This window comes from Acipenser ruthenus, chromosome 4 (genome assembly GCF_902713425.1).
Source record: "Acipenser ruthenus chromosome 4, fAciRut3.2 maternal haplotype, whole genome shotgun sequence".
Classification (NCBI taxonomy): domain Eukaryota; kingdom Metazoa; phylum Chordata; class Actinopteri; order Acipenseriformes; family Acipenseridae; genus Acipenser; species Acipenser ruthenus.
Window position 1 is genome coordinate 43,289,054 of NC_081192.1, and position 23,211 is coordinate 43,312,264.

A 23,211-nucleotide genomic window follows, 5' to 3' on the forward strand; every position below is an offset into this window, starting at 1 on the left:
ACGTTAAATCAGAAGAGATTTGGGACGTACATTTTTAGTTCCATTCCTGAAATTTCAGTAATAACTTGACTGTGCAGCTTATGGATTTAAGGGATGAGTCCACATGAAGGCAAAAATTAATACACATATTCCACAAACAATGCTTCAGATATAAAATTGAGATGCCTGGTAAAAGCCTTTGCAAAACTGTAGCTTGTAATGTTATTTATCATCAGTTCTTTATCATTAAGGATTGGTACAGAGTGTAACCTTTGTCCTGGCTTCTGCAAAAATGAAGCAGGCTTTTGCATTTGAAAATGCTTGCATGTCACTCACCCGCTTTGCGGAGGTGACTGCAAGCAAGAAAGCCGCTTTGAGCGATACAAATTTCAGCTCAGCTGAATGCAAGGGCGCAAATGGAGGCTTCATGAGTGCATCAAGCGCCATGTTAAGCCTCCAGTGAGGAACAATATTCCTGAAATGGCTACCAAATAGACCTTTAACACTAGAACCACCACGGTAGTTATTTTGTTGGTTTGGTTTTCAGATTTTAATTACTCTGCATGTCTGAAAGTTATGCGGTTGTCTGTTTATGATTTTTCCTAAATACGTGTATTAAATACCCTGATGGCGTCTGAAAGGCAGGATCACGAAAATAAGGAAGTTATAATCCCGCCCACCTAGAACCGCCAAAGCAGTCATTTTGACTGCCTTTTACAATACATGTTTTTATTTTGAATATAACCTACAATATTCTATTTTATTTTTATACACAAGCCTGTTGTTATCTCTACTGGATCTGGCAGCCATCAATTTCTTCGTTTTGTACAAGGCATGCACTGGGGAAAATATCAGTAGGAGAGATTTCATCTTGAAGCTAGCCACAGCACTTCAGCAGAAACATTTCAATCAGAAAACTGCAAAACAGCAGGCTGCTGCAGCTCAACCTGGATTCTGTGCTGCACTGAGTGACACATGCAAGAGAAAACATATGTTACTTTTGTTTTTACAGTTTTGTATGTACATATACCTGTTTACACACTAGTTTCTTTTGAAATGTTTATTTCATTATAGTTTTCATTTTTTGAAGTCGTACTTTATATGTGGTAAGTTAGAAAATAAACCCTTTTATGTTTAATTGTTCATTTAAATACAGCGTTTCGGCTGTGCAGATGTTTGATATGATGTGCTTGAATAAAACTTTTGGGTTGTATCCGATAGTTTTCATTTTGATACTGATGTTGTTTAAAATGTAACCATCATAATGATGACTGTCAGCGGCGGTTTTAGGGATGAGTATAACCGTGGCGGTTCTTGTGTTAATGTAGACAGAGATTTCTCATCGTCAAACAGGCCATGCAAAAATTGCCATATTACTGCCATGGGACAAGTCGTGGGATAAAGATAGAACAGTTGCCTCGGCCACTGGTGTGCCAAGGCATCTACCACCAGCGGGTACCGCCTCCTATTATGGAGAACCAGAGGGGACAATGGGTCGATTCCTGGGAGGCAAAGTGATCTATCTCTGCTCTCCCAAACCTCTCCCAAATGAGGCTCACCACCTCAGGGTGAAGCCTTCACTTTGAGGTGCTGGGAACTTGAGAGGAGGTCCGTCGCCCAGTTTGTCACTCCGAGCAGATAAGCACATGTTTCCCTCATACCTCTTACAAAAAATGCTGCAAGGCCAGGTAAACTGTTGCAGCTCCAAAACATTTATGTGGAGACCTTGGCAAGGGGGGGCTCCACACACCCTGTGCACCCCTGCCATTCCACACAGCGGCCCAGCCCAGGCTGGACGCGTCCGTGTTGATGACCTCACTTCTGGTGACACTGCCTAGCGCTATGCTGAGGCGTAGATGGGCCGGCTGTTTCCACCAAGAGTGCCTTTATACAGCGATGAAACACTGTCAACAGGTGGTCGCGGTTCAACGCGGGCTGGAAAACCCTGCTGTTGAACCAAGCGCTCTGTTTTCTACACTCCGACATAGTGGATTCAGAGCTGGCTCTTTGCATGATTCACCGGAAGTTCCAACCGTTGAAGGTGGCCGGTGACAAGTTCTGTGTGGGCCTCTGCCTGTGCTGGAGACTGGGCACAAATTAGCCAGTCGTCCTGATAATTAAGCACTGCTGCCTTTGAGTCTCAATGGGGCCAGTCTCCATGGGGCACATCGAGAAGGAACGTGAAGCTAGAGAGAGGCCAAATGGCAAGACACGGAACTCGTATGCTGTTCCCTGAAAGGCGAACCACATGTACTTCCTGTGCACTGGTTTTATGGGGATGTGGAAAAAACCAGCTGCTGCATCATCGACATTTTGAACCTCCTTCAGCTCAGACACAGGTTGACCTGTCTGAGGTTGAAGATTGGTCTGAGGCCACCATCCCGCTTAGGAAGTACCTGGAGTTGAACCCTTCCGCCACCTCTCTACCAGAGGGTAATGGGGAAGAGCGCTGTGCAGGTGTAAGGGACGCAGAGTGCTCTGTAGAGCCACGGGAGAGACGTTTCTCCAGCATGCCCTTGAAGAAAGATGCACAAAACACAGAAACTACGGTTAGTCAGTGCCTCCTTGGCGTGCTCTGGCCCCAGTCTACCATGCTTGTCTTCAACAGGCAGATTGGTCTTGCATGTGTTGCAGGGATAAAACCCAGGCATGATGTAAGCAGCAATGCAGTGTACAGTAAATAATGTACAGGTGCTGCCTCAGTCTGCTTATAGACAGCAACGGGGGCAGGTCAAGACCCAAACAAGACCGGCTTGCTACTGGACCTGGTATGTAATCACGGTTGGTAGTGGGTCGGTGACTTTAGCACTGGGTCGGTACGGTATGATACTGGGTTGGAACTGGCTCGGTTCGGTACCGGTTTGGTGAATTTAGCACCGTGTTGGTACGGTACGGGTAACTGTAGCACTAGGTCAGTAACTGTTTAAACTATTACAGCATAAATGAAATAGTGCATAAATTATGTAAAACACAATAATTAGCGAAAATTATACAGTCATGAGCAGCATGTACTTATCTGATACCAGGCTCTCCTGTCAGGTCAGATCTTAAAAGGAAAAATGACGCTGAGATCTACGCGAGCAGTACTTTTGTACCCTCGGGGGCGGGCATGACTGCGTCACAGGCTTGGAAGAGCAGCTTTGGTATATAATATTCAGGTTTCAGGGTCTTTAGGAGGTAAACACCCATTAGGTAATGGTTACATTTCGTACTTCAAAGGAAACAATGAATTTCTTGTACTGTACATCTCAGTAGGATCTTCCTGTACAAATCTGTAACAGCTAAAACCATATATATTGTCTGACTCAAATGTCAAAGCACATAACTGTCATAACAGGCAAAAATGTATGGTAAAAATGTCTTTAAAATTGTAAAATCCACCCTATACTGGGTGGGTGGAACTATTTAGTGGAACTCCAGGTCTCCATATGAGACTGGTGAAAAATGTTGGGCCTGGTGCCAGTTGGACACAGTAAATGTGAGCCTACAAAGATATACTTGCTTTTTTATTTGGAACATTTTTTTTTATCACAGATGTAAAGAACCAAAGAAGAGAAAATAATTGCATGCTTAGTTTAGCTTGTGTCCCTTGTACTACACTATACCATGGCTCCAGCACTAATTACATTGAACCAAGATTCACTATCTACAGTGTTTAGTGGAGAGATTTTGATTATTGGCCAGATTTAAAGTTTGGGAACCACAGCTACCCTTACTAAACACAGCACAGCAATGAGCCACTTTGTTTTGTAGAGATTTAGAAACCATGTCAGTTAGAAACCACAACCTTGTCACACAGGTGGTCAAGTCAAAAACTCACAAGTGTATTAAGTCAGCAGACTTTTTTTGATTGTGAGGATTTATTTTAAAATGAAGAAGCGAGACCAACGCTCTGTTGGGTGAAGTGAACCAACACTATAAGAAGATAGACTGTGGTGCACTGGTCAACTCGGCGGTGGATATTTCAGAAACTCTGCATTTCTGTAAATTGCTTACATGGCAGATTTCCTTGTGGAACCTAAAATCATATGTACCAAAATTGCTGCCTTTTAACTGGGTTCTTTTTATCTACACAGAAAACAAAAATCTAACAAACATGTTCTTTTTGGCCAAATATTACAGTACTGTATGTCAATCGATGTATTTTGTGGAGATCAGTACCCATGAAAAAGCCAACATTTTTCCCTTAGAAGTTTACAATAGTAAAAGTGTAGAAAAGTCTAATAAAGCACAGTGAAAGCATGGTAAAGCATTGGTAAGCATTGTAAAGACTAACAAGGTATGTAAAGCATATTAATAAACATGGCAAACCATGGTAAATACCTACTATAACAATAAGTAAAACATGGTAAAACTTAGTAGGGTAAACTTCTGTAAGGGTTATGCATTCACCATAGTTTACCCTGGTTTGCCATATTTTTTAATATGCTTTACTATACCTCTCTCTCTGTGATTTACAATACTTATCTATACTTTACCAAGTTTTCACTGTGCTTTATTACACTTTGCTATGCTTTTACTAAAGGAAACCTTTATAAGGGATCTTTGTACATGTCTGGATACACTCCCAATGTTTATAAGTTAAAGTTGCGAAATGTATTCCACAAGTGATTTATGATGTGTGAATAAAAATATCAAAACCAGTAGGATTACGTCTAATTATATTTTTGCGACACATGGGATACAGCAAAGGTAAAGTCATGTGTTCTTTTGTGAAAGAAACACTGCAGTGTTAAAGTGCTGAAGTGTTATGCAGCTCTATTAGAATTGTTTTTGAAGAGTATTCATAAACATTCTCTTAGATTAAAGTGTTGTGAGGAATACACTTCTTACCCTCTCTCAAAGAGTTGAAACTTTTGGACAAATAGTTTAATAAATCAAAATGAGCTTGAAAATAAAAACATCCCCAAATAGGCACACTTCCCCAATTATAACCTTTGTCTTTTGAATTTCAGGGGTGAATCAATTGGAGCTGGAATGGCAACCATTGTATATGCAGTTATCCTAATCAATCCTGTCAGATGTATTAAATTAGGCTGTGGGCCACTTCAACACAGACTGAGTTATGATTTCATCCAAGCACTTTGACCAAAGGCCCCTCTAGATCATGTGCTCATAGATATACTTTTTTTAAATAAACATGCTGTATGCACCCATGAAACAGCACTTAAAGTGGACGAATGCTCCACTCTTTAACCTTTGATCTTATCCGATTCAACACAAACAGGTTCCAGCTATGAGTTTGTTGCATTGTGCCTGTGCCCTAAAGTGCATTTACACCTGATGAGGTTGTATAATGAACTGGGGAGACAGCACCGAGAATACTGTTCAACTCTGGTCCCCACAATACAAAAAGGATATTGTGGCCTTGGAGAGAGTCCAGCGAATAGCAATGCTAAGCAGATTGCAACAGCATTTGTATGCAGAGATGAACACACCAGTTCCAAGAAAAAAAAAATGAGGAGTGTAATTAAACAACAAATTATTTAAGGATACATTGCTTTAGTATTTCACTCATCATTGTATTTTATTAATCATACACAAAAAATGGTATTAACTAATATTAATTAATAGTTGTGTGAAATGTGTCTCTTATTATGTAAGATATGTATATTGTACAGCTGGGGGTGCAAACAATTTACATGTTTACTATAGTAAAAACATTGAAAAGTGTAATAAAGCATAGTGAAAGCAGAGTAAAGCAGAGGTACGCATTGTAAAGCAGCGAGGAATGGTAACGCATATTACAAAAAAAAAAAAAAAAAATGACAAACCAGGGTAAACTATGGCAGATGCATAGTACGGGAAACCATTGCATCAGTGCACATTTTTAGGGCAAACATAAAAAAAAGTGCTTTTACTTTAGAATTGTGCTGTATGTTCTATGCACAGGATTACACCTGCAAGCAGGATAAGATGTGCTGGAATTTGAGAAATATGTAACTATTATTTAATTTCTGAGATGGGATTTATATTGTACCGTATTAACATATCTTGGAAAAAAAAAAGACCCTTTTATTCTAAACCATCAGTTCATTTCAGTTAAATATCTGATGGGCACAAGTAGATAAAAATAGAAAATTATATAATCATTTAATACGTTATTTAGATGTTTACTCCGCTGCTTGATTCCGCATTGTATAGCCCTGGGCAAAGAATTGCAGCAGAATCTTCCAGTATGTGCTTGTAAGATTATTATTTTTCTGCTCCAGTTGTTCTCAGTTTAACTATAGATAATACCAAAAAATACAAATTTGAACCAGTTATAATTAACTGGATTTTTACTTTCTATGGCATTCTAATAAAGGCAGTTTATGAATAGGGGTGTTCTTAGCATGTGAGGGAAACAAAAAAAAAAAAAATAGTCCAGTACATTCTAGTGTTGTCTCGAATGATCCAATATGTTTAGTTTATTTCTATTATATGTTTTACTTTACTTAATACAATGTAATAATGTAAATGTGTTACATAGTACATACTTGTATACATTACATGAAGCGTATAGTTTAGGAACAAAAGTGATGGGTTATGCACCCTGAACCGTTCGATGACAAATTCAGCTCCCAGAAAGCACAGATGCTCTTGGTAACTTGTGAATCGTCTGGGCCTGCTGTACATACACACTCTGTAACATAGCATGTCATATAGAATGTCCAAGCAAAGGTTCATAAAAATTGGGGCAAGTGGATCTGAAGAGCCTTCATTTGGCCAACCAATCAGAGGCCAGAATTCAGACAAAGGTAGATCACAATGATTCTGACACTGTCAAGAACTTATGCTAAGGAAAGTTCATACCAATTTTGTAAAACAACATTGAGATATATATAATATATATATACAGTATATATTGGGGAAAGATGAAGGAACAATAAATGCAATTAACAGACCTCTAACACTACAGTATATTAATAACACTGCCCTTTTCCCTCAGAGGTGATCTGGTGATCAACTTTTTAACATGATTAATACGATTAAAAAAAATAAATAAGGGAATGTAAAGGAAAAAAGTGCTTATTAGTTTGAATAAGGCAACATTTTTCTATTGATAATAAACATTTATAATAAAACGAATGTGTTAAGAAATGCCAAAAGTCACATTCTTCATTGTTCAAAAAGAATGAAAATATAAGTGTATTCATAGCAATGCACTAAATAAATAATTAGTTAATTTCATCATTGTATCTTCTCGGTGCTTAAACTTGACTAATAGGCCTTTGACTGGTTGACATTATGTTATGGAAGGCATACTTACAGACACTATATCAAATGTGTTCAAATAACAGAGAACCCTGTACCTAAGCCATGACTTGCAATGCATCATCCCTGAAATCATCTCTTACGCAGGTTCCTGAGGGCCTAATTAGAGTTAAATCGAAGTACAAGCACCTAAATCTGCTGCAAAGATAAATTGCTGTAGCTATCTTTAAATCAGGAAGGACATTAATTTAGGCCAGTTTCATTTATCAATGCATAGATACAAATTGTGCACACTCACAGAGCCAAATATCCATACGTTTGAGATTCAGCAGCACAGTAAAACAAAGACTTTCCAAAACATTGCATAACATCTACAGGACTTAAACGTAAGCGATAATATAGAAAATGCATTTATTACAACACTGTACTGGTCATATTTGATGCTTTGTCATGGATATTTCCAATAGCCTAAATGATAACATCAGTTCAGGCAGTTTCTCTTACACAAAGGTGAACATGATTGCGGTTCTGTAGAAATATAGTTAAGCAAATGAGAAGGGAGACGTTCTGGATTTACACTCTAAAATCAATGGAACCTCATGGGCTTAACGAAACATTAGACTTTAACCCATACATTTAAAAAAGGCCAAGTGTACTCATCAAAACATGTTGTGTAATTGTTGTGTAATTGTCTTGTTAAATTTTATATTGTAATCATTTTGGGACATAAAAAAATATGTTTAATAGGTATAAACAAAGTAAATCATTGATTAGATAGTGGGCGTACAGCATTGGATATATGATAAAATGTGATTGTGCAATTAAGTATTTAATTAACTATGTAATTAATTGATGGGAAATTCAGGTGTATATAAATGCTAATCCAACTCAGCTGAGATTGAATGCCACTCTTGTACCAGATGAAGACACAGTTGGTGTCGAAACATGTTTTAGTTTTTGCTGCAAAGTTTTAATAATAAAGACAATAACTTTTTAATTGAAATGAAATATGGAGTGGATCTTTAATTATAAGATGACTATATACAAAGAAGTTTCTGACCAGTGTGCTACCAAACCTGTCTTTGCGGCTGTTTGACAAGTAAGAGTTTGAAAATTATACTAAACAATGTGTCACAGCAGAGACACCTGATTCTACATGTTTAGTGAAGTATTATTTTCAGGTACGCATGCCTAAAAAGCTTCCACGAAAAGCAGAGAAACAGCCATTCAAATCTGGTACGTTATGCTGTTTTCGATCTTTTACATCATTAATTGAATTTATCATATTTTCTAGTCTTTTACATCGTTTTTAATTGAATTTATCATATATTTCTACCATTACGAAAATAGCATGGGAATATTTATCATATGCAATACATTGGGTCTTGCACATTTTTTTTACTTGTGCAACTTTGAGGCGATTTTTTCTTGTTCGTCCTGAAATAGTTTTTTCCTTTAAGAGAAATTGGTTGTCTGTTTCCAGTTTAAGTTTGCAAAAAATAATGTATAATTAATGGTAAATGTACCTCTTTTTGACAATAGGAAAACACCCATCAGATCGCAATTGATTGCACCTGTACCAAAGTGTGACGGCGCACCACTTACTGACATTACATGGGTCAAGTTTTGATGCAAGTACCACATTCTGACGATGTATCACTTTCTAACACTACACCGATAAACTTTATTTTTTAAATTAGGATTTGAGTGCATGCTCGTGTATTTGTGTACAAGTTATCTTTAGGTCATAACATTTATCAGTGAAAGTGAAAAAAAAGTAATTAAATGCCTACCTACTTGTTCACAGTGTGTTAATAAAGTTTATTCAAAGCCTGACTTTGTTAGAGAAGAGAGCATGTTATGACGTGCTGAAATAAAGTTGCTGAAAGTAATCGGAAGAACATAAGAAAGTTTACATATGAGAGGAGGCCATTCAGCCCATCTTTCTTGTTTGGTTGTTAGTAGCTTATTGATCCCAGAATCTCGTCAAGCAGCTTCTTGAAGGATCCCAGGGTGTCAGCTTCAACAACCTTACCGGGGGGTTGGTTCCAGACCCTTACAATTCTGTGTAAAAAAGTGCCTCCTATTTTCTGTTCTGAATGCCCCTTTATCTAATCTCCATTTGTGACCCCTGGTCCTTGTTTCTTTTTTCAGGTCGAAAAAGTTCCCTGGGTCAACATTGTCAACACCTTTTAGAATTTTGAATGCTTGAATCAGATCACCACGTAGTCTTCTTTGTTCAGGACTGAATAGATTCAATTCTTTTAGCCTGTCTGCATACGACATGCCTTTTAAACCCAGGATAATTCTGGTTGTTCTTTGCACTCTTTCTACAGCAGCAATATCCTTTTTGTGACGAGGTGACCAGAACTTAACACAACATTCTAGATGAGGTCTTACTAATGCATTGTAAAGTTTTAACATTACTTCCCTTGATTTAAATTTGACACTAATCAGTCTGCATCCAATTGTTTGATTTCTACAATTGTCATTCAAAAACAAGACTAGCTGCTATTGCTGCCATGGTTATTGTATTGCTCCTAACAGCAAACACTATTCTCGATTCTGCTAGACTATTCATTTTCTATAGAAAGTTTAAATAGACTGATGGGATAGTGACAAAGCAAGTCTGCCTTTACACACAACGTTGTCAGGCTGTGTACTACAGCAGAAAAAAAGGTAAATTGCATAATGAATACTGTATTTACCGACAGATTGACTTGGAACAGAGAATATAGTTTGAACTACAACATTCAAGGTCCTTTACCAGAGATTAGGGACCTCATATTGATCAATCAGGTTAATGAAAATCGCCAGTCCATTTTCTAATATATTTAATTGTGCTTTTATTTAAAATAGTAATACTCCTCAAAAGCCAATACATGAACATAACCAGTAACTTAGGTACGAAGCACATCATAGTATGGCATGGTCATTTGGATACATTAGCTTTTGCTGTGACACGCTATTTTTATGTGGATTATGTTTGATAGGGAGTGAATTTGATTACCTGTACTTACAGCTGGGTAATAAAAAAACAAAAAAGAAGACGGTAAAGAGATGTAATTTGAGCAATCTCACTTCACTGAGCCCCCCATCACTGCTAGACTGAAATTACTGTGTTTTGTTTGTCCTGGGTGTATGATACACTACTGTATATGTGACCTCCGCCGCCATAAAAATGGCTCCCTTTATAGCTGAAAACATTTTTAAAAGATCTGATATGGTATTTCAAAATGTAATGTGTTTAGTGATTCTTCTGTTGAATCTGACAAACTTATATTTTTGGTACTGAATAGTTTTATATGACAAATATATAGTAACAACATCTGGGTACTGTTCTGTTTCACAAACATAAAAAATACATACATGTCATAAAGACACATGTTAACGCAAAACCCTTTTTAAGAGTTCACATTTCCATATGACATTTGAACAAGTGTGTTAAATTAAACTAGGGTTACAGGACTGTATTGTAATTGCATACATTCAAACTGAATAAACTGATGAGGAATCAGGGTTGGCGATTTCTGTTATATTTAAAAAAAAAAATTCAAAAATCGATTTGATTTAAATCAGATATTTTTTTTATTTAAATCAACTTTTTTGATTTTTTTTCCTTTTTTTTTTTAATTATGGATTTTTTTTTTGTACTACTGTAGTTGTAGCTTTACAGTACCTTCAAACTGTAAATATAAGGATGTTGTAAATGGTGGTTTGTGAATAGTTACATACCAAACTAAATGAATAAATAAAGCAAATTATTTATCATTGTGGCATCCTCTAAATGTGAACTACAAGAATTTAGTGATGGAGTACACCAGAGAAAAATCCCCCTCACTCATCCCAGTCATTCTTTTCTTTTACTTTTCTTTCTTTGATTTCCTCTTTCTGTGTCAGTCCAAACACATGCAGTTGTTACTTAGGACTGTTTTGCTTTTTATAGTGTGTTCAATTGTTAAAGTTCCTGATTGCACCACTAAATAAACCTGGTTTCAGTGGGTCTTAACACAGTGCTCAGTTGTCTGTTTGGGACCCCATTGCACTGCATTCAGAATCGCTTCGGCAAATATGTTAATGATGGGGCAGACGCTGTATAACGGGGCAAGACGTGTCTTCAGAATACCACCTAAATGCAGTATTTTTTTCTTTTTTTACGTCTTCGCTCAATTTAAGCGTCACAGAATCGGCGCAAACGCTGTTCGGTTTGCACTCGCATTGCGCTGTGATCAGAATACAGCCCTAAGAGTTTTAGTTTATAGACAGTAAGAGTTTAAGGAGTTTGTGTTAATAAAAGGTTTTTAAAACATACTTTTCATGTATTTTTCTACTATATAAAATAGGTAGTAAATGAAAAAATGATTTAAATCGATGTTTTTTTTTTGTTTTTAAATCAAGTGATTTAAATCGACTTGATTTAAATCAGCCAACCCTGTGAGGAATATAGCAGTGCTGCAGGTTGTGAGGTACAAAACCTTCCTGTTCTCAAGCAGCACAGAAAACATGATGAAAACCTGCAATGTTCCCACAGCTTGTCACAGTTAATACACTACAGCATACAAAGACATTTAATTGGAAAGAAAACAGTTGTTTTTGAGTAGCAAGTCCATTTGCCGTTGCTGTGCCAGCTGGGGCACGTTACAATAAGCTGACACAGCAGGCAGTTACTAAGAGAATCAGGTTGAGATCAGGCAGCGAACAGCATGCCTTCCACTTTTACATTACATCAAGCAGAGAGCAAAGGTCTGTTTGTGACAGAGTAAACATTTCTAATGTATTTGTTTTTCTCCTTACTGGACTGAGTTTCATAGAAAGCTGCTGACATATTACTTAGGAAAGGCAGCACCTGTCACATGAGCCGGAAACAATCAGTTCTGTGAATTCAGAAATAAAATAACAGTTAAAAAATAATGACTTCTAACTCATTGGCACACTGCAACACCATTTTTTTTAATGGACTACAGTGGGTTATTGTAATCCAGTTCTATCTCTTTTTCAGTCTCAATCATTGTAATTCCCCTGCACTTTAAAAAAAAACAAAAAAAAAACAAGAGGAAAGTGTAAACTACCCTGCATGGATAAAGTTCAAGTGGTGTTGAAAGCGTGACAGCACTACTTAATGTCATCTTGTTGTGTTGTACTATGTTGTGTGTACCGTAATTAGTAATATATAGCCCACATTCCTTTACACATTCTAAAAGAATATAGGCTGTAGCAAATACATTTTAATGTTAGGAATGTAAAGTTTTGTACATTGAGAGTAAAAATCTGGGTTATAAGTATAAAATGAACGGGATGAAAACAGGGAAAGAGGACTTTGAAAAGGACCTCTGCGTTATAGTGAGGTAATTAAAAAGGGAAACAGACCCCACCTAGAATACTGTGTGCAGTTTTGGTCACTTCACTACAAAAAAAAAGACATCATTGCACATTAGAAGGTACAGAGCAGGACAACTAATAACAGTTTAGTACTTGGTACTTTTTGAAATAATTTCTCATGAAATGTGTAAAACTACAAGCCAGTGCTGACAGAACATCTTATTTGAAGATAATATTTACATTTAGTTGTTTTGTAAAGAGAAATAATTAAGTGTACATTTTAATTACTATAAGTAGTAGTATCCCAATCAAAAATGAATGCTTGGTGCCCAAATATATATCATATTTAGACTATGAAGAGGCACAGCAATTTAATCAGCAAGATTTAGTTAAGAAAGAACACAAGAAAGTTTACAAACGAGAGGAGGCCATTCATCAAGCAGCTTCTTGAAGGATCCCAGGGTGTCTGCATACGACATGCCTTTTAAAACCAGAATAATTCTGGTCGCTATTCTTTGCACTTTTTCTACAGCAGCAATGTGATTTTTGTAGCGAGGTGACCAGAACTAAACACAGTATTCTAGATGAGGTCTTACTAATGCATTGTAAAGTTTTAACATTACTTCCCTTGATTTAAATTTGACACTAATCAGTCTGCATCCAGTTGTTTGATTTCTACAACTGTCATTCAAAAACAAAACTAGCTGCTATTGCTGTCATGGTTATTGTATTGCTCCTAACAGTAAACACTATTCTCAGTTTTGCTAGACTATTCATTTTCTATAGAAAATTTAAATAGACTGAATGTATAGGATAGTGACGAAGCAAGTCTGCCTTTACACACAACGTTGTTAGGCTGTGTACTACAGCAAAAAAAAAAAGGTAAATTGCATAATGAATACTGTATTTACCGACAGATTGATTTGGAACAGAGAATATAGTTTGAACTACAACATTCAAGGTCCTTTACCAGAGATTAGGGACATCATATTGATCAATCAGGTTAATGAAAATCGCTAGTCCATTTTCTAATATATTTCATTGTGCTTGTATTTAATTTAGCAAAACAGTAATACTCCTCAAAAGCCAATACATGAACATAACCAGTAGCTTAAGTACAAAGCACATCATAGTATGGCATGGTCATTTGGATACATTAGCTTTTGCTGTGACACGCTATTTTTATGTGGATTATGTTTGATAGGGAGTGAATTTGATTACCTGTACTTACAGCTGGGTAATAAAAAAAAAAATGAAGACGGTAAAGAGATGTAATTTGAGCAATCTCACTTCACTGAGCTCCCCATCACTGCTAGACTGAAATTACTGTGTTTTGTTTGTCCTGGGTGTATAATACACTACTGTATATGTGACCTCCGCCGCCATAAAAATGGCTCCCTTTAAAGCTGAAAACATTTTTAAAAGATCTGATATGGTTAGTAACAACATCTGGGTACTGTTCTGTTTCACAAACATAAAAAATACATACATGTCATAAAGACACATGTTAAGATAACGCAAAACCCTTTTTAAAGAGTTCACATTTCCATATGACATTTGAACAAGTGTGTTAAATTAAACTAGGGTTACAGGACTGTATTGTAATTGCATACATTCAAACTGAATAAACTGATGAGGAATCAGGGTTGGCGATTTTTTTTTCTTCTTTTTTTAAATTAAAGAATTGGATTTGATTTCAATCAAATTTTGATTTTTTTTCCTTTTTTTAATTATGGATTTTTTTTGTACTACTGTAGTTGTAGCTTTACAGTACCTCCAAACTGTAAATTTAACATTATTTCCCTTGATTTAAATTCAACACTTTTCACTATATATCCAAGCATCTTGTTGGCCTTTTTTATAGCTTCCCCACATTGTCTAGATGAAGACATTCCAGAGTCAACATAAACTCCTAGGTCTTTTTCATAGATTCCTTCTTCAATTTCAGTATCTCCCTAGTTGCTACAGTATAATCTATACAGCACCATTCTAAACTCTCAGAAAATGTTATTCTATCAGGATTCTATCATTTGCTATTGGGAGACTTAACCCAATATAACCTCTTTGAGACATATCATCAGAACACATTACTTCAGATAACTGCCAACCCCTGAGGGGAAAAAAGACCCTAAAGTGTCCAGGAGGACATTGCTGTTTTTAAAACAGTCAACTTCCAGGATGTTCAGGCTTTTTAGTGTCTGCTGTGATATGGTTCTAAAAAGCCCCTGCAAAATATTGAAATATTGATAAGCTTTTAGATGCATATCTTCCAACTGGTAGATAGTAATTTACTTATTTATTAAGCCCAATAGTATATATGATGTTATCAACACAGGTAGGTGCTTTGCTGCATTGGCAATACCAGATATCCATTTAAACTCCTATATCGATGCAAAGCTTAAACCTGGTATCAGTTATTCAAGTTCCATGGCTAGCAGTGGGGTGTAGGCTTAATACATTTGGACCTCACATCATAGACCCCAGCTCTTCAGCCTCCTTGTGACTCATTAATGCAAGTGGAAAAAGAGTCTGAACTTGATTCAAATCTTGGCTCAACAGCTAAAAAGTCTGTACATTCCTATGTGGGAGGTATAGTACTGTACATACAAAAAATGTAAACTTCTTACAGGGGGCTATTCTGTCGTTGAATAAATGCAAGACAGATGCCAAAATGAGATCCGGTAAAAATAAATATTCTCTTAGCAGCATAGAATATGAAAAAGTTATTCAGTTCTAGATTTTTCAACACTTACATAATACCTTCCTCACTAGCATACAGTATAAGTTACTATGTATTAATGAAGGGCATACTGAACACCCTTGCTAACATGGTAGTTTATAAAGCTGCAATTTATTTAAACTGATCACTGAACCATGTTTCAAGGATGTTATACAGTATCATTCTACTGATGTACAGACATGCTCGTTACAAAATTAGACCGTTTTGGGTAAAAAACAGCCCTTGTTTGAGGCTACCATTTGTTATCAAGTGCACTGTATCAATGATATCATTACCTTTGGAAAAAAACATAACCAACACATATACACATTCTCCTCATTTATCAAGAACACATTCTCCTTGTTTATCAAGAAGAAAACGTGCCAACTTGATCAACGGGAAAGCAAACAGTTTGTTTTCTGTTTAAATCAATTAATCAATTCATATAATTTATAGCCAATTGTCAGCACCTCATATTAAGAAATGAGTAAATGTGGTCTAGTTTCTTATATAAAGTACAGCTTTTATATAAAGATAGAGTATATCAGCCAGTCAGCACTCAGCATTAAAAGGCCATCTTGTTTCTTAACCAAATGTCTTTTGCATTAGAAAATCTCCAAAACTACCATGTTTTCTCACTCATGAAACACTGCAACAGTTGAAGAACTGGTTTAAGTTAAACAAAAACACCTCCCCCATAGCACAAGGCTTTATAATAATGCATTACAGGAAAAGCAGCAGAAAGGATCACTTTTCTGAGTATAAATGTGGTTTTCATTGCTCAGATCCAGTGAGTGACAGAGTAGCTTGGCTCAGCTTCCCACTTTATACTAATTCAGCAGATCCTATAGCCACCTCTATCTCCCACACAGGTGCTACCGTCTGTTAGTTACAGTAGCCTAAGCCTAATTGACAATGCAAGAAACAGGATGATAGATAAACAATTATATGAGACAGGTCAAGTAACATTCATCTCCCATTTCAATAGCAGGGACTTTAACCCTAAAAAATAAATAATTACTGAAATCACACAGTACTTCACCCCATTTGTGAATTGGAATAGCACTGTAGTTACTTAAAATTACCCTTTCCCCTAATGTGATGTCCATGTGCACTGCACATAAAACAGGAAAGCAATAATGGTTCCTATCTCTGTGATGAATTCTGTCTACGAGTATTTTGTTTGACAGATTGTCAGTCTCGTGTCGGACTTTTTAGCCCCATCCTCTTGTGCAAAAGAAGATACCAGCCAATGGAAGTTGTGGTCGGTGCCTGTATTCTTTATTCACAAACATTAACAAAACAAAGCCTATCTCTGTCTAGGAGTTCTAACTAAAGTTCCTCTGTCTAATAACTGTGCAGCTACGCTGCTTACCGGCAGCTTCAAAACAAACACATTATTGTGCCGATTTGAGAATATAGTTGTTACCTTATACAAAAGGTTGGCGGGGGTCCTTTCAGCACCTCAGCTTTAGCCTAGTACCAAACAAGACCTGAGCAGGGTTTTAGCCTTGCTTAAATACCAACATTTATACACAGGTGAAAACAATTACTCAACCCTGGGTAAATGCACACTGGCCCTTGTAAGCCCAGGCATTCTGGGAAATGTAGTTCAGCTGGTCAGGTTTAACCAGCAGGACTACATTTTCCTTTCACTACTTTTTTTAAACAGGGTACAGGCTGCACATTATACTTCCCACAACCACAGTGCCCCAGACTTTGTCACAGTATGTATGTATGTATGTATGTATGCATGCATGCATGCATGTATGAATGTATATATTGTGGCAGAACAGAAGCTCTGCATGTGTGAGTGTGTTTGGTGGCTGATGTTCAACATAACATCAGCAAAATGAAAACAATCCTACACAAATCTTGCAGGATACAAAATTCTAAAATGTTCCCGCACCCTTTGCAGTTTACACATCAATTTAATGAGTCCATCTACGCTTTCCAACTAGACAAGGTCTGCTTAGTCATTTAGGTGTACATTGTTTCATATTACTTATTATTTGTTTAAGGGTCTAACCATTTTCAACAGAAAGATCACATCCTGTCTGGGAATTGTTATGTTATCACACTTCATTGAGACTGGGTTTGTCAGAGAGATGCACTGTAAACACCATATTGTAATATCCCATCAAATTCCCCAAATAGACTGTTTCCTTTATTTGAACCCCATTCAGGTTCCACAGATAGTTGCTGTCCAAGGTACTAAAGCATTTTCTAATGTTGATATAGACATTTTAGCATTATATTATGAATGTTCAATATTGGAATATTGCAAGTGTTTTATAAAAAATATATATATATATATATATATATATATATATATATATATATATATATATATATATATATATATATATATATTGAGAATAGCTATTACAGTAGCTATATATATATATATACACACACACACATACACACATTTTTGTTTGTTTATTTATTTGTTAGTGGATATGGACCATTAATCATTGTATGTAACACCAAGAGTCCCTATTTGGTACACTGTACAACTGTAGAATGAACCAGAAATATATTGGGGATAATAAAAATTAAAAATAAAAAAAACAAGGTGATGGATATTGTATACAATAATTAATTCAAGAAAAACTAAGCATTGGTTAGAACTTGAAAGGATATTTTAAAAGCATAATTTCTTTTCAAACACATCAGCAAAATCTGGTAGGCAAATACAGATTTGATAAATATTTCAAAAGGTAAAAATAGCAGTAAAGATTAGAAAAACTGTTATTCAATATAAAAAAAGTTGTCTCCATTTGCAATTATTTTAATCATCCAAATATGCTGATGTAAGAAAAGTAAAACACTTGATTGAATTTAAGACATCATAAAGCTTGAATTGCTCTGTGTATTGATAATCGTGAGCATGAACAAGCTCACGCAGCTCCTATTGATTCCTAAGAGGGAAAAAAAGAGATACATTTTTATTATCTCTGCTCCCCTCTGCATATATAAAACCAGAGACAAAGGACCAATACCTGTTATAAATAAGAATCAAACTCTCTGCATTCTGTTTATCTAGGAGAAAAAGAATCTGAGTCAGATCATATGCATTACAAATCTTGCATCCACCAGGAAAAAGTATCTTCCATACAAAAATGTGCAACCTGAAGCTGTAAAGTTATAAATGAGGGTTTCATAAAAAATAAATAAATACAATGGAAGTACATCTTCAGAAACAAAGCATGAGAAAATAAAAATAAGCTGAAAAAAAACCAATAAGGAAAAACAGTTCCTACCTGTTTGGCTGAGTTGCGAGGTACTGCGGCTTTTTCGCGAGAGCCCCACGATCGCCACCATTTTGGCACCTATGCTGGAGCGCCTCTTTTTGCCCACAGTGCCCACGGTGCCCACCGCAGTGTCGGACTGGCTGCCGTCGTTCTTCTCCAGGCTGTACATGTCGCCGCCGATGCTGGTGCTTTTCGTCATGTTCTTTCCCGGGGCTCCCATCTGCCTGTTTTTCATTTTGGACGTAAAGTCACTGTCAGCCCGGATGGGCAGTTTAAATATAAGAAGGGGAAAAGGGGAAAAACCAGGGAAGGAGAGACAGAAAAGGACAGGCTTCAGCTACAGGGTTCTGGGAAACACAAGGGTTCACAGCAGCAAAGCTACAGTTGTGTGTGTGTGTGTGTGTGTGTGTATAGGCACAGCACTGATCTAAAGGATTCTAGGTAAAGTAAAACTTTGGTGCAGATTTCCACATGGTTCACTAGGTTTATCCAAGGATTGTCCAGCTCTGATTTAGTGACCACTATGTGAATCCTTCCATTCAAAACAATGGTTGCCAAGTATGCTTTTACCAGTAGACTATGGTAATAAATGCTCAATACTGCAATGCACTTTAGGTATCATAAAGCAGGGAATAATTGAAGACTTCCAATGAGTAACAGCTTGTCCAGGTTTTCCTGTGAACCTTAATTGTAAGTTACCTGTACAGAAGGTGGTATAGAGATTTTAATAATCTCACACTAAAAGTTGGAATTGGACCAAACTGATGTGAATTAGGAGTCTTAAATTATACTACGTAAAAGCTTTATCAATATGACCCTGCGAGACACCTCAGTTTCCCCATTTAAATTTGTTTTAAATGTATTTTTATTTGTATTTATTTTATGTTATTTTGTGCCAGGAAAGTTGGCCAAATTAGAGCTTGGATCAGTATTGGTTTGGATCTGTTTATAATTATGCTGAGATTCAAAGTTTCGATACTAATTTATCATTCAAAGTTATAAAACCCACAACCCTCTTAAAGAATAGAACATAGAAAGGAATTTAAAACATCAAAACACTCACATCTTTCTGGAAGGTATTTTAGGTCAACCATTGTATAGTTGTTGAAAGGAAACTTTGTTCAAGGAAATAAATAACTTGTTTTATAGTCCAAGCCATCAGGGCATGGTGCAAGTGGATTTAATGGTAAGCAAAGAAGTCAACCCCTACAAGCTGTATCATAGCAGGGTCCTCCTATTGCAGTATCAGCTCACAGCAAGCCATTGTGAAATGTATTTCTGAATTAACCTTTCTCAGCACACTGTACACTGTAACATATGCTTCACTCTGTTAAAATTAGCAGGGTTAAGAGGTCAACAAACTAACCACCTGCCTACACTGGTGGCAATTATCTTACTGAGGAAGGCCTATATATTTAATACAGAAAACTAACATACCTGAGGCCTGTGGCCTGAGCTGCACATAAACCAAATCACAATTTTAATTAAAGGTAATGTGAAACTAAATAATTGGTCGAAACTGATTTACCAATGACATAAAAATATTACAGCAATTGAGATTATGTTGCAGAAATATGTAAAATACTGCAGACATATTTATTACAATATGTACTAAAATGTAAAATTAAAGATACATGGTGATGCAACAAAATAAAACATATTTAAAAACAAAATGGTCAAAGTAGATGTATTACTGAAGACATATCAGACTATGCATATCAGACTATTTGGTAAGCAAACATTTCTAGAATTGATCTGATGTCCCATGTCCCATAGAAACCCTTAAGTAACTCAACCCTACATTCTGTGTCTTTGCAATCACAAACCACAAACTGCTGTACGCAATAACATACTATCCCTTACAAAGTGGGGGATATCTCAATCATTTAAATGTTTTTAACTTAAATCACCTGGGTGACAAACTCAGATCTGTCAGCACTCCTCTAATCATGATAAGGAAGTGAGCAGACATACAGTACATCTGATGGCATATAAACTATTTAGCAACAATACAGTTCCAACAGTAATATCCATAGCTATAGAGGGTTGCAGATCAATTTCAAACCTATTATCTTCTTTGCAGAGAGTGTCAGAAAAAAAAACAAAAAACTATTTGACTATTGGGCTCAGATCAAGCAGCCTGGCTCATCCACATATCTGTCAAGCTTATCTCCAGCGCTGGATTTGAACGCCATATACTTCACACATGCATCCACCACACTGTCATCTGTTTTTAAGGAGATGAGATTTTGCAGCACCGGAGTGAGACCCTTGAGAAACATTTTTCTCTTCTCTGACAAAACCCAGAGCTCGAAAGGAGGTATGTGAAAAACACTACAAAGAGGCAACATTCACCCATCCTGTTATATGCAAGAAGGAAAATATGAGAATTTTCTTGTGAACTATACTGTAAAAACCAAAAAGCCAGTCTGTCCTCTACCACTGTACCACTGTACATACCACTGTACACTATTTAAGAGAGGCAGGAGTATAATTCACAGCATTGTGGATTATACAGCATAGGTGGTAAAGTTGTTCAAAAGTCCTGCATGTAGCAATTAAATCAATTATCTTTATAAATCTATTTATGCATAATACAATAAACGGGACTTGATTCCGACTACTGCAAAGCTACACTACAACAATTTTTACAGAACTACCCTCACTTGTGTACTTAAAAAGTATAATGTCTTAATGAGTAACATCCCATAAGAAGACATGTGCTATGACCTTTACTATTAAGTAAGCATTTTAAAGAAATAAAGAAATTAAAAAATACATAATTTAATGTGGATTAGTGTAACAAGACATTAATGAGCATCTGTTGGGAAAAACAACAACTGCTGTTGTGAGTTGTTGAGGAGTCAGAGAGCCCTTATGTACTGCAAAACAGTAATATTTCAATTATAATATTAGTACAGTAGCTATCTTCCTACAACACTAATTACACCTAATTGCTAATTACAGGGAGGAAAGCAGTCATATTTCAGGTTAACAGTTTGTCAACAGTTTAAGTAAAAAGTACATCAAAAGTTTTCATTAGCTACTTTTTTCTTAGGAATATGTGGTTGTGTAGTAATCAGGGATAGATTATTACATATGCATGCAATATATAAACTGAGCTTGTGGTTCACAAACAAAAAAATATATAGCAACTCACAGAAAACATATAACAGAATCTACATTTATTCCTTATACTGTTTTTATGCTTTCTTTTGACAGTGTATGAACTGCTTTTGAACATTTGCCAGATAAACATCCTTAAAATTAAACATACATCCAAGTTCAAATGATTTTAGACTGGAAGACTTATTTCAGAACCACATTGTCAATTACTAGACAACAAATTCCATCAAACATTAATAAATATCCAGGAATTATCACATTCTGGCAGTGTTGGTCATATTCAAGATTGGCAGTACTACACATTTGTTTTGTTATTTAAATCGGCTCATGCATTTAACTGATGAAAAGGATATTTTTTTCTCGCACCCAAGTTATGTCTCCACAGACAACTAGTTTATCGAACGTCAGCAAAATGTCAGGTTTTTAATGTAGTGTTAAGATGTTGTGGAGTCAGCTGGACGCTGACTCAAGAAAATATCTGCAGTAAATGCCAACAAGGGGGTGATCTGAGCATGGTCACAATAGCTGTAAATAAATGCTAACAATTCCTTTGAAACCTTTTTAACAGTTGCCGCCAAACAAGTAATTACATTTTTCTTTTTTATAAATAGTGCATTTTCAGTGATGCTGATATATGCTTTAACAATATGATAGAACATTTTATGTACAGAGCATATATGATGGCTATAAGTGGGTAACAAAAAAGGATTAGGGACAGAAATTATTCTTACTAAAATACTGTACTAAATCATATATAGTATTTAACTTGTAGAATAAAAAAAGACAATCTCCACTCCTGCGGTACAACCAATTGCTTCTCTTCACCTGGTGAAACAAAGCCGTGGATGTTGGCCTCTTCTGACACCTGACCAGTACTGGCTGCTGTGGCATTGTTAGGCAAACTTACCCTGGCTGACTTTCCTCTCTAGCCTGTGGGATCGCAAAGACCAAAGGTTGTCAAATCCATGCCACTAGGATTCGAGCCAGCAAGCTCCTGATTGCATGACTCACTCTACTCCACACAGCATGATTTTACTGGCTCACCTGGTAAAGGCACTAAATATCATCCACAGATCTCTTTGCTTTCCTAAATAACACAACAATCTGTCTCTTTTTTAAGGGCTGGGTGAGATTATGATACTGGTACGCTTGGACACGTGACATGTTAATGAGATCTTCTGTTATTTGTTTATTATTATTTGTTTATTTAGCAGGCGCCTTTATCCAAGGCGACTTACAGAGACTAGGGTGTGTGAACTATGCAGCAGCTGCAGAGTCACTTACAACTATGTCTCACCCGAAAGACGTAGCACAAGGAGGTTAAGTGACTTGCTCAGGGTTACACAATGAGTCAGTGGCTGAGGTGGGATTTGAACCGGGGACCTCCTGGTTACAAGCCCTTTTCTTTAACCACTGGACCACACAGCCTCCTACTAGTACTTCATCTGATGCAAATATTAAATCGTAAAAAGCCTTTTAGCATGGAGCATGTTAAAACAAAGAGACTACTCAGAGCAAGTACAGATTCTAGGGATGATGACTGTGGCAGGACAGGAGCCCTGCACATGAAGAGTGGGTTTTGAGTGTCTATACACTGTAAATAGTATTGTGTAA

The 23,211-nt window shown here is 36.5% G+C and overlaps 1 protein-coding gene across 36 annotated transcripts in view; it reads right to left on the reverse strand.

Moving 5' to 3' along the window:
• The window catches only part of rims2a (regulating synaptic membrane exocytosis 2a), a 281,737-nt gene that overhangs the window by 20,271 nt on the left and 238,255 nt on the right, over positions 1 to 23,211 (reverse strand). For 25 of the 36 annotated variants that reach the window (XM_059022392.1, XM_059022390.1, XM_059022393.1 and 22 more), the window contains one exon: positions 18,481 to 18,722. The exons of 8 other annotated variants lie outside the window; for them this stretch is intronic. In XM_059022392.1, the coding sequence (XP_058878375.1) occupies positions 18,481 to 18,722 (242 nt within the window). The remainder of the gene's footprint in view (positions 1 to 18,480; positions 18,723 to 23,211) is intronic. 3 more of the 36 variants (XM_059022394.1, XM_059022407.1, XM_059022418.1) reach the window with 1 other exon arrangement.